This window comes from Falco cherrug, chromosome 11 (assembly GCF_023634085.1).
Source record: "Falco cherrug isolate bFalChe1 chromosome 11, bFalChe1.pri, whole genome shotgun sequence".
Taxonomy (NCBI): domain Eukaryota; kingdom Metazoa; phylum Chordata; class Aves; order Falconiformes; family Falconidae; genus Falco; species Falco cherrug.
Genome location: NC_073707.1, coordinates 25254132 through 25266870, shown reverse-complemented (window position 1 = coordinate 25266870; position 12739 = coordinate 25254132). Strand labels below are relative to the sequence as shown.

General features: G+C 41.5%; 1 protein-coding gene across 2 annotated transcripts in view; it reads left to right on the top strand.

Annotated features, from left to right (window-relative positions):
* Window positions 1–12739, top strand: part of USP13 (ubiquitin specific peptidase 13) — a 56639-nt gene that overhangs the window by 2768 nt on the left and 41132 nt on the right. For both annotated transcript variants that reach the window (XM_055724035.1, XM_055724034.1), the window contains exon 2: window positions 7482–7607. In XM_055724035.1, the coding sequence (XP_055580010.1) occupies window positions 7482–7607 (126 nt within the window). The remainder of the gene's footprint in view (window positions 1–7481; window positions 7608–12739) is intronic.

Here is a 12739-nt window from a genome sequence, read left to right as displayed (position 1 = left end):
TGACTTAGTTTCTTAGGTTAGCTATATATTACCTAAGTGAGCCTTTTCCTGTTGAGGGGTCTGCCTCTTTTTGAAAGAAAATAAACTGTTTTGTTGTAATAGTAAAGCAAATGATCAATGTTAAAAAACACACTCTTGGTTTTATTATCCATGGTAAAATTCCAGATTACGTTTTTGAGAGGGGAGGTGTTTTCTCTTGTAAGCTTATTTCTCAGTATTTCCTCGTGTCTTCTCATTTTGCCATTTTGAATATGGTCCTTGTTACGGTTTAAGTTCAGCAAGTCACCCGAGTCAGTGCAATGCAAGATGTTCTGTTCTGTCACTTTTCTTCAATACCAGATCTTATTTCAGTAGTTTCTTTCATTAACACCGTAAAACCATCTCTCAGGTTTTACCTTTCTTTTTTTTTTTTTTCTCTCTCTGTCTAAATAAGGGAATTCCCTTATAGAGAAGTAAATTTCCCGAGTGACACACCTGGTCACACGGTGGCTCTATACTCAAGTTTCTTTAGCTAGACTGCTAGTATATTGGTACTTTCCCTGTAAGAAAGTGTTGAGATCTTTCAAATACTCACAGGCTTGATGGTTTTTAGTGTATTAGGATGTAGAGTATTAGTTTTATAGAGGAAGATTCTGTAGTAATTTTGAAAATGACCAGGAAGACAAAGATGGTCAAACCCAGAGCTTTTTGTGTCAGGGGGTGCCAAAGAAAAGGAGGTACTAGGTGTGAGTTGCTCCATCTTTTACTTCCAATTGTGCAAAGCTTAACAAAAAGCAAGACCTGGCTTTTGCAGACCTGTTTGTCACTGTCAGTTGTGTCCTCTTGTCTGGATTTGAGCAGTGTAGTGTCACTGAAGATCTATGTCCCAGTGGATACAGGCAAGTTCACTGATTGTTCTCAAAACTGGTTGATGTTCCCTTTCCAAGAGTTTTAAATCTTATTTCCTTGGGTGAAGATCTGAGAACAATGGCACTTTTGTGCTACAAAGGGGCGTTAGTTCACAGATTTCAGAAGTGTGAGCACAGGAGAGGTACAAGTGGATATTCAGTGTATTTTTTCCACGTGGATTAACTGTAGCACGATGATAGTGTCAGAAAGATGGTATTGTTAGAATGACCACTCAACAGATGAGAAATTCATATCCTTAGATTCTGCCTATTTCCAACAGAATGCACTAGGTTTGGTTTCCAGGAAAGTTGGCAGAAACAGGAGGCAAATTTCTGTGTACTTAAGAGCCCTAACGACACTTTTTAGTTTCATGTCTCATAAGATTAGAAAATACGCTTTTTTATGACTTAATTTTTGATGCCTTTTATGGGCTTTTTTTTTCCTCTTCTTTTTCTTTTCTTTTTTTGGGGGTGGCTTCTAGAAAAAATACGTTTCTCTAATGAGGGCTCCTATTCTAGTTAGCCATTGATTCTTTATACAGAAATTGAGGAGGGAAGCAAGGCTGCCTACAGAACACAAGTGCAGCCCAGTACTGATTATTACTCCCTCTAGTGACTGGCGCAGCAGTTGTAGTAGCCTGCCGCTTCCCTACAATTAGACCGATGAAGTCCTATACCTCTCATCTTTTAGATCTGACACACAGTTGTCCCTCTTGGTGACTGCTTTTCTGTATCTGTGCCACTGTGATGTAGGTTTTTTCTCTCCTATTTTTTCCACTGTGACCTCTCTTCCTCTTTTGGTGGATAAGCCTGACTTTGTGTTCAGTAGAATGCAGGAGGCGAAAAGGTTGCGTTATATAATCTTTTGTCATATTTCTATAGAAGTATAGTACTCAGCTGGAAACTCCACCTTTTAATGGGATCCTTGTCTCAAAGACCTCTGATCATTTTAGACCAGATGTGTCTGAGGGAGAGGCAAAAGGAATAGAAAAGGGGTACGAAATGGAGTATAAGAAAGGCTTGCATGCAGGCTATGCATGTGGTAGATGGATATGCTTTGAAACCTTCCCTAGGAAGGGCATTGGTTACAACCACAGCACAGGTCATGAGTCCGACAAAGTGACGGGACCAAGCAGTCTGGTTCTGTAGATTGCAGGACTCTGAGCAGCTTAAAGCTTGGCTTCACTTTGCTGGAAAGCCTTGCTGCTGACAACAGCTTCCTTTGTGAATCTTGCTGACTTTGTGGCTCAGGGACTCTAATGGTTATGTTAGGACAATTCCCAAAGGCTAAACTGTGCTGATGCTCTGCTCTTTATTAGATGTTACAGTTTCGAATGAAATCCTTGAGAGTCTGGAGTGCATAATGGATAGCAGCAACCATGCTGCATAAAACTTTCTAGAAACAAGCACCTTCTGTCTGGGTGTTCATTTGGTCAATATTCCTTGAAGAAAATTAGAAAGTCACTGGGGCCACTGCCTGGAAGGTGTAGGCTGGTGTCTTATTCCTAATGATGGGATGGGAGCAGCAGTGAGGAAACAAGTAAGAGGACTGAATACAGCAAGACAAAATCTAATACCCCAGACAAAGGATTTTGGCCTAGCTGCAAAACGACCTCTGTGTTACTGAGGCAGTGAATTGCTTGGTAGTGGGTGATCACCTGAAAGATCCGTTGTACCGTTGCATCGCAGGGAGATAGCAAAGCTGTCTGTCCCATGGGCAAGTTTTGCTGGCTGGGAGTGCACTAGGACACTAAAGTTAACTAAATGGTTTTCCAAAGTTGGCGAATGGTAAAATCAGTAAGGGTTGTGCCTGCAGTGGCTTACAAATGAGAAATAACTATGCAGCTTTGGAGAACAACCAGTGTGTACCTGCATTGTGCATTTCTGTGGGTTTGATCTAAATTTGTATCTTTGCCCTTCCCTCTATATATGTGACTGACCAAACTTTAGTTATTCTGTTATCCAGAGTGATGATGGGCTAGAATATTTTGGGTAGCAGAGAGACTTTGATGGTAAGGTATGTGGAGTGCTAGAGGATAAATACACAGGTGCAGATGAATGGAGAACCCTGGAGCTCTGCTGAAGTGCTGTGGAACCATTAGGTTTCATCTGAACCCTTCTCCCAGATTTTCTGTTTTGGAAGCACAGCACTGTCTTTGTGACCGAGGGAATATTGTACAGCTAGGGCTCTGCACAAAGCAAAAATCATCAGCTCCTCTCTAAATCTAAATACTGCTGCCATGGAAGTGGTACAGGTGGCACTGCTTGAGCTGTGGTATTGGGCTTGAGCTAGAAAGTAAATTGTGATGGATCTGAGACATCTCTATCAGTGGCCCACGCGATCAGCACCTGGATAATCTGACCCCAAACAGTGTTGATTGGTGGGTCAACATTCTGTATCCTGGTTGCAGGTTAGAAGTACTCATGATGTAATGTTAGTTTTGCCATTGTATCTGCTCACTTGTCGTAAAGCCTTGATCCTGCCTGTGAATGTGACTTGTACAAGATACTGCTTCAGAATTACATATGCCCTGCTCTGGAGCCTGCCTATGATTTATGCATGGGAGTGAGCAGTCGATCTACCTCTTGGAATGGTCATTTTTTGTAGAGAAATACTCTCACAGAAACCATGGCAGAATGCGCAGAGCAGCCAGTGACTCTCTGTCATAACTGGCACTTTTTGCTTTATATGTGATAGAATGAAAAAACTTTTCATTCTTATCATTTGGGTATAGAGACTTGTGAAGACTTAAGGTGCCATTTTATTGTCTTCTCTGATACCTGTATTAGCAAAATTTACCATTATTCTAGTGGATCTAAAGCATACACCTTTACAGTAAGTGTTACAAGTCTGTAATTGTTTGCCATGTTAGTAGATCACCGCAGCAATTATGTTTTATAAATTCATTGTTGTCTGAGCCATCTCAGGAGTTGAAATTGCTAAACCTTAGATTTTCCAGAGGGATCTAAATGATAATGGAATGCAGGTCATTAGTTCAAATCCTGATCAGGTTAGTAGTGTTTGAAAGCTATTAGTGTCTGGTGCTCCAAGCGTGTGTGGAGTGAGGTGGTGATCTTTTGGTTTCCACATGGACTGGCGTTTGTTTGCCGTGCCGCTCATCCACCAGCTTCCCTGCACTGTTTTTCAGGCCTGAGAGGGAGTAACTTAGTTGTGTTTTAGGTCTCTCTCACTGCAGATTCCCCCGCCCCTTTCTTTCTTCATCTTACCTCTGCAAAACATGAATTATTATCTAAATAAGTAAGAGATTTATTTTTTTTTAAATACTTTCCTTCCTGGTGTGGACTGCATGTCTCCCTCTCTATCAATGAAGTGTCTAGCATACTATGACCATCTTAGCATCAAAGAACAGGAAAAGCATCTCTTTTCCTTCTGCTTAGAGGGTAAGAAGACAGCTACTCTCAAGTGGCCTTCTGGGTAGTGATCAAGGCCTGAGCATGTACAAGTTTCTGCCCCAACAATGCCTTTAGATTGGAGTAATAAGGAAAGCAAAATACATTACTTTATCCTAAACTTCACACTACATGCGCACTACATGCTGAGGCAAGAATTGGGGGAGGGGGGAGAACCCAACTAAAATTCCTGGGTTTACCTCTGAGGACAACCAATATTTTTCTGGTGTAAAATAGGGTCTTCAGTACTTTAGATATGTTGCCTTCCTCCAGCATAAACTTTCACACATCTCTAAAATGACTATTGATTACAAAGATTCACATGCCACTGCCTGTGTAAAATACTGTTCCTTCCAGAACTGGTTGTGTGCTAATTAGGGTTAAATTCATCAGCACAAAGCCTGTCTTAGATCACAGTCAAGTGTTCTTTGAGCACCAAACAGGGACCTAATCCTTTATACAGCCTTCTGCAAAGGTGGCTTTTTCATGTTTGCCCCTGTTTTGCTGTGACCTTTTAGGCTTCTAAACAGTTTGGCCACTTCTTTCCAAGTTGTGTGAGAGAATAGTCTGCCTGTGTTCTCCAGGAGAAATAACTGGTTTTTTAGTAACCACAACCAACTTACTCAGGTTCTACATTTAGCTGGTATACTGAAAGATTGTTCATAGGCTGCTTATCAGAAACGGTTCAGTGGTCTCTTGGATTTCCTCCAGAAAAAGAGAGAACGGTCTCCAAGAAAACAAAATCATCAACAAAGTTCCTAAGACCGTAGAGTGACAACACCATGTATTTTTATTAGGCTGGGTACCTATAGGATTCTCTGGTAGAGAACACATCCGTGACTTTATCACAGGAGATAATGCAAAAGGATTTGGAGTCTGCAAAAGCATAATGGGCCTTAAAGTAGATAAATCTGTGAAAGAGTAGCGAAAATGAAAATAAAGGTAATACATTTTAAATACAATCATATTTTATGAATTATTTGAGTACCAGATTTGGAGTTTTCTTTTAACAACTTCATTACCTTTGAGCACAATTGTAGATACTGGTCCTGTTCTCAAGGCTGTGAATATTTCAAATTTAAGGGAGCTGTGTTTTTTATAAATAGAATCTCAGGTAAGGGTTATGTGGATCAGAAAAGAGATGGATAAGTAGTTTACTATATACTTTGCAGAAATAATTGTGATATCTAGATGCTGAAAGAATGACTTCATGGTGTATGTTGTGTGAATGGCAGATTGCTAATTTGAATCCTAGAATGCTCAATGCAATTTTTTGTCCGTTAAAGATAGGTAAAGCAACATATGTATAATTCATTGCGTGTTCATCTTTCAGCTAAATCAAAAGCTGAAACTGGTATGTGTTGGTTTACATTAAGAAAATGGAAGAAACAGGTATTTTCTAAAGTCTTGGGGTAAAATGCCATTCTCTGGTCTCTATTTATGTTTGGCTCTGCTGGCTGCTCTGGAAGTGCTGGTATTTATTGGCCTCTGAGGCTGTTCTTCAGTTCTGGCTTTAGTTGTACTGATACAAATGAATGTGTTGGAAAGCAGCATGCAGGTAGTGCTAAGCTGGAAGCTCAGATTCCTTCCAGTCCTACAGAAATACTCATTGCCAGTCTTTGCAGTAGGCTGGGGGGAATTAACTGGCGTTAGAGTGGGACATTCAAGCCTGGTTTGGGAACAGTGGTGGGAGGGAAGAGACTTGTCAGGCCCTAGCTGATCTGTGCCAGGTATCAAATGAGCAACAACTACTCAATACTATTAGCCCTTCAGCTTTTTTTTTTCTGGAATAGAATAAGGTGTATTAACCTGGTGCTGGTTAAGGAAAGCATTGGAGATCCACTGCGATCTCTGTCAGACTTGCCCTCTGCTACTTGTTCCAGTCCACAGGGCTGGAGAGAACCTAACTCGTGCCACGGCTGGCACGGCACGATGGAGAGCTTTGTGCTCCCTCGTAGAGGGGCCTGGCTGGGCTCCAAGGTAGAGTGGAGGTTCCTGCCTGGTAGAGCCTTGAAGAGAGGTAGGCCAGGCAGGAGAGAACTTCCTGGTTTACTGTACTGAATGTGTTTCAGGTGTGGCACTAGCAGGTGGTGTCCAGTCACAGCAATTGTTGCTGTAACAATTCTCAATATATGATTATGCACATGTATGCACCTACTGTTACTTGTTTCTGGAGATAATGTGTGTGGGTCTTTTGGTTTTTTTAATTTCCTTCTAAGGTGCCTGTGGATGAGTTTAGTTCATGTTGTTCTTTGGGGAATTTAATATGAGATGTTCTGTACTGTCCAATAACACAAACATGTTCACAATAGAAGGCCACATTGCTTCTGAAAGGCTCAATCCTTGTTATGCATCACCTATTCAAAACAATGCGTGCTAGAGGAGGGCTTAAACAGTCCAACACCAATGAACCAGATGGCTGAAAGTCCTCATGCCAGTCTGAATGATGTAGGAGAGATCTGGGAGAGGCCTTAAAATGGAACAAGGTCCTAATAACAGCCAGCATCAACACCCGGCTTTTGGGTCAGCAAAAAGTGATGGGACTCCCACCAGGTTATGTTACTGAAATGTCAGCATCTGTGATCAGTACCAGGAATATGTGCCTTTGTATTTCCTTTGTAGAGCCCTTGTCTCTGAGCTCTCTAATTGCATGAACAGAGAGAATCCCTGATAGATACTGACACTTGCCAGTTTTCTTGTTAGCCAGTTCTAAGAGCTGTAAGATCGCTTGAGATCTGTTTTTCTCGGGCAAGATTGTGATCAATAGTAGAAGTTGTGGCTAAATCCCTGAAGCATGAGTTTTGCCATGCTTTTGATTTGGAATGTTGTTCTTGCAATCAGATTGCCAAAAAAAGTTCTTCTATTTCAAACAAATGTCTGTGCTTCATTATTTTGGTTGCTTTAAGAGTTTCTGTGCCTACAGATCTCTGGATTGGGCACTCAAGCGGAATTTTTCAAGACTAACTCTAGACCTCTGATTTGGACACTGACTAATCTGTAGCTGTAACCTGTTTCAATGTGTTTTTATAGGCTGTGTTACGGTGTGGAAGTTTTAGAGGACTGATGATGTAAACCCCATAATGTGTTATGAAAGCTATGTTTTAAGGGCTTGCCTGGTAACAGAGTCCTTTCTGTCCTGTTCAGTTCCTTCTGTGCTGTAACTATTTGTGTCATTCCTTTTAGGATTCAGAAGGAGGTCTCTATGTGTGCATGAACACGTTTCTGGGATTTGGAAGGGAACACATTGAAAGGCATTACCGGAAAACAGGACAGTGTGTATATTTGCATCTGAAACGACATGTGATAGAGGTGAGACTTGTGGATTCCCAACTAACTACCCCGGCAGTTCTTGGGTCTCTTGCACTTGTTTAGGTAATGCATTTCAGACATAGACCAAATCTTGAATGACAGAAATGAACATTTTCAGATTTGAGGCTGAATATCAAATTCAGGTGCTTGGATCCCAACCTATCCTATAGCTTCAGTTCTGAGATGAATCAAAAGCCCTAAAGAGTCAGATCTTAAATGCAGCTTGTCGCCTGACTTCCACTGATCTGTTTTACTACATGCTTCTGCGTGTCACACAATATTGTCTGCATATTATGTGCATGCTGTAGGTAACTAACTGAAGCCTGCCTTTGAAGTGTAGAATTACTGGTTTTTGGTTCAGATTTGGCTGGAAGGTTCTGAGTTTTAGTTTGTTTTGTGGTTGGTTTTTTTTATATATGAGGTTTAATCTTGAAGCGTCAGGACTTCTTTTCATCCTAAGATTTCTGTACAATTAAATCATGAGCCCTAACTCTGACCTAGCCTGGGATCTAAAGGTTAGCTTTAATGCTGGATTCTAAAGCCACACACTGTCCTCATTTAGTCTTACACCGCAACACTCATGGATGTATATATACAAACTTTGTGTTCACTGTTCTTCCATACTATAATATCACTGCACATCAACAGTAACTTATAACCTGTGCTTCTGTTTGTGTGTGATTTGTCTGGCATTTTTAAAAGGCTGTTAATGACTTCTGACCTGAGCTATCTGGAAGGCACTGGCTTTGCTTATAGCTTGCTCTCCCACAAGCACTGTCTATTTTGGCAAGTTAGAGGGCCTAAAATAGCTGCTTGGAGCAGGGTAGAATACTTCACGTTTCTCATTCTGCAGCAATGTTTCCCCTGGGTGATGAAGGCCTTGAGTTATGTGAAGGCCCTGACCACTTATTTCCAGTAGATGACAATTCATATTTTATCAGTTATAGTTGGGTGGATTGCATGTCTCCCAGGTTGAGTTTGTTAGTAATGTTTGTTATGCTATAGAATTGTCTTTCCTTGTAAGTATGATAGTAACATTTTCCTTTATGCTGTTAACTGAGTTTTTGCAGAAACTAGTCCAGTTTTAGCAACCGTTCTTCTGAGTGAATTTAACACTCCTGAAAGATGGTATCTAGGACTTGAGACAGGTGGGCAGAAATCCTGTCAGCTTTCCTTGTATATATCTCTATTCAAGCATGTGACCTGGGAATTCTCAATATTAAGGTAAACTGGAGTTAAAATGAGTCCTCAAAAATTCCTTTCCTGGATAAAGATTAGGCTGAAGAACTCCAAAAGGGAGAAACAAATATACCAGATGTTGTTTAGTGTTGTGTACCTCTTCAGTTTAACTACTTCAGTGGTTCCTATATTTCTCCTTGTGAGTCAGGATTGTGGTGGTTTGACCCTGGCTGAATGCCGGGTGCCCACCAAAGCCGCATCATCGCTCCCCTCCTCAACCAGACAGGGGAGAGACAATATGGCTCGTGGGACAAGGTAAGGACAAGGGAGATCACTCCGCAGTTACAGTCACAGGCAAAATTGACTTGACTTGGAGAAAATTAGTTTAATTTATTACCATACAAATCAGAAAAAAAAAACCAACCACCTTCCCTCCTTGCTCCCCCACCTTCTTCCCAGGCTTAACTTAATTTCCGACTTCTCTACTTCCTTCCCCTGAGGAGCGCAGGGGAACAGGGAATGGGAGTTACAGTCAGTTCATCTCATGTTATTTCTGCCACTCCTTCTTCCTCATATTCTTCCCCTGCTCCAGCGTGGGGTCCCTTCCACAGGAGACAGTTCTCCATGAACTTTTCCAGCATGAGTCCTTCCCATGGGCTGCAGTTCTTCACACACTGCTCCCGCACGTGTCCCTTCCATGGGGTGCAGTCTTTCAGGAGCAGACTGTTCCAGTATGGGTCCCCTGCATGGTCACAAGTCCTGCCAGCAAACTTGTTTCAGAGTGGGCTCTTCTCTTCATGCATTGACAAGTCCAGCCAGCAAACCTACTTCAATGCAGGCTTTGCATGGGCCACAGCCTCCTTAGGGCATCCACCTGCTCTACCGTGGGGTCCTCCACAGGCTGAAGGTGGGGGTCTGCTCCACCATGGGCTCCATGGGCTGAGAAGCACAGCCTGCCTCACCATGGGCTTCACCATGAGCTGCTGGGGAATCTCTGCTCTGGTGCCTGGAGCATCTCCTCCCCTCCTCCTTCACTGACCTGGTGTTTGCAGAGCTGTTGCTCTTACATAGTCTCATTCCTCTTTCTTGCTGGCGCAGATTTTTTTTTTTTCATCTTTATTTCCCCCTTTTTAATATGCTATCCCAGAGGTGCTACCACTGTCGTTGATGGGCTCAGCCTTGTCCAGCAGTGGGTCAATCTTGGAGCCGGCTGGCGTTGGCTCCATCAGACACAGGGGAAGCTTCTGGCATTTTCTCACAGAAGCCACCCCTGTAGCCCCCCTGCTATTAAAACCTTGCCATGCAAACCCATACAATAACATGGCAGAGGGGCCTGGCATCTATGTTTGAAGGTGGTGACACACTTGTGCACTGAGTCATGTGGTAGGAAACAACGTTTGACTATACAGGTGAAGACTCTGTCATCCAATATGGTTTATAGATGGGATTCCTCGTGTACTAGCTGTGGATTTGTTTGCCATGACTATTTGCTTCTTACGTGTTATCTGTGTTTTCCTCTGAGCAATGTGAAACATCAGGCCTTCATTGGAACCATTTTATGAAGTGTCTGGCACATGCTGCATTGTGGTTTGTTTTTTTTTAAGCCAAGCTTTTGATGGTGTGGATTACACTAAAGCCAAAGGCATTGGATATGCTATCTTAAGATTCTTTTAGTGAGGCTGCTATTCTTGCTTGTGGTTACCTTGGCATCATCTTTGCAGAATGCACTGCATTGCTGCAGAAATCCCTGTTTGCTTCCGAAGGTGTTTGGAATAAGTATCAGTTGTGTATCTTGTCACAAATGAATTAGAAAATAAGGGTCAGATTTCCAGCCTATTTGCTTAAGAGAGTTAGAGTATCTGCCAGTGGCAGATGAGCACCAGAGGCATCTGCTGAATCAGAAATGCGCACTAGTGCAAGTTATGGAGCATCCTCTGATAAAATTCTTAGATAAATCAAGAAAATTGATCTTTTTTTTTTTTTTTCCCCAGAATTTCACTCTTCAGAATTTTTTCAATCAACCACATTTCTGTAGTGCATTACTTCTATAAAACTGCCTGGATAGTGTTAAGCCCTGGGCAGAGCTTTAGCCTGGTGCTATGGTTACACCTCAGCCCTGCTGAAAACTCTGGGTAGAGAAGGATGAAATTTCCTGCAGTGATGGGTTCCTGGATTTTATTCAGTGATGATGCTGTTATAAAAAATGCAGCAATGATGTATTTAAAGAGAATGGAGTATAGGCTACACTGACACCTTGTACAAGAAGCATCACAAACAGAATTTGGTGCCACTCCTTGTGCATTGTGTGGACTCCCATTTGCTGAGTATGTCACATCTGCTGGAAGCCAAGATTGTTTTTTGAATGGGAGATGTTTTCTGTGATTTCTGATAGGTGAAGAAACAAGGTAAAAAATACTGTCATGTTCTGGGTTTTTCAGGATTATTGAGCATCTGCAATTCCAGTTCAGGTGTATTCAGCAGTTAGGAAAATTAAGCTGAAATATTAATGTCAGGCTGACAGTGATAAATACTCCATGTGAATTCTTCCTTGTTGAAATCTCTAGTCCTAATGACTGTCACGGTATCTTACTCAGTGACATCGGCATTCAATTGGAGCTTCCTGGTGATGGAAACATTTTTTTTTTTTATTATTTTTTTTTTTACTTCTGAAGCTATAATCCTTGGAATATGTGTAATTTATTAATGATATATTTGTAATTGCGTTATGTTGTATTTTGCTGCTGCTTTTTTTTTTTAATAGATTTGGGTTCTTCACTACTTCCTTTCCACTTGTTGAAATCTAGTAGTAATAAGGAGAAAAATGTTCTGCTTGTTGTTTTCACTTCACTGAGGACTTTTTTTTCTTTTAAATGCTGGAGTTGCAGCCCTGACTCCCTTTCCCTAGGGCTTGCATATATGGATAATGGGTTCTGTTCTTAAGTGCAGCCAAGGAGTGCTAGTTGGCATCTGTTCTTTCTAAGAATGGAAAACTTTCCTATGATGTATAAGACCCCACTGATGATTCAAGCAATCTGCTTTGGCCAAAGCTTTATTTACATGGTGAAGGGAACCACCCAAAATATGTGACCCTTTCACCTAATGAGGAGCAGAGGCAAACATGAACTTTTCCTAGGCTGACAGGTTCTTGGCTGGATTTTCTCCACCTGTTGTATCCCAATATTATTATTTAAAAAAAAAAGTTGCCTCACAACATTGCCAGTTACACTAACATTACACACTACATAACGCATCATGTTGGCATTCTAGCCACAGAGGCTTATTTGCGTTAACTTGATTTGTTTTAATGGTGCCTGTTAATAAACAGCTTAAGAAGCTAGTGCACTGACTTTTACATTTTCTCAGCCTCTCAGCATTTCCCCTAGTAGTCTGAGGTATTCTGAAATGGGAAAGTAGTGCTTGAAACTGGGTGTCACTTGGAAGTTACTATTATCTGCTGTGGAGCTTAAATTAAAAAAAAAATAAAGTCCCCTCCCTAAACAATTGCTTCGGTATTGTCAGGTGTCCTCCATATTTTCCAATACTAAGAAAGCATGGTGGTGACTTGGACTGATCATAATGAAAGCAGACATGGGTCCTGACAGAAAGGGCATTTATTTTCTGGATAGAAGAAAATAAGTTGAACTAATAGATAACAGCAAAGTGGTCATACTGGAATTAGTTATGAAGGAGTGAATCTTTTATGCAGATAATAGCCTTTTCTTCCCCTCTATAACTCAGCTTTAGTCTTTAAGAAATACTGGAGAGGATCTAGTGGTGAGAGGTCTGAGTGATGCTAGATGTCCCTGCCTTGTTGACAGAATGGCAGTCACCCATGCTGACCATGATACATGCTCTGCTTAACTGCTAACGGACCAAAGTCTGAAGGATTCAGATGGTGGTTTTCTCACTCCATGAGGGTAGTAAGCAATGATGAGTTGAGTCCCATTGTCGGG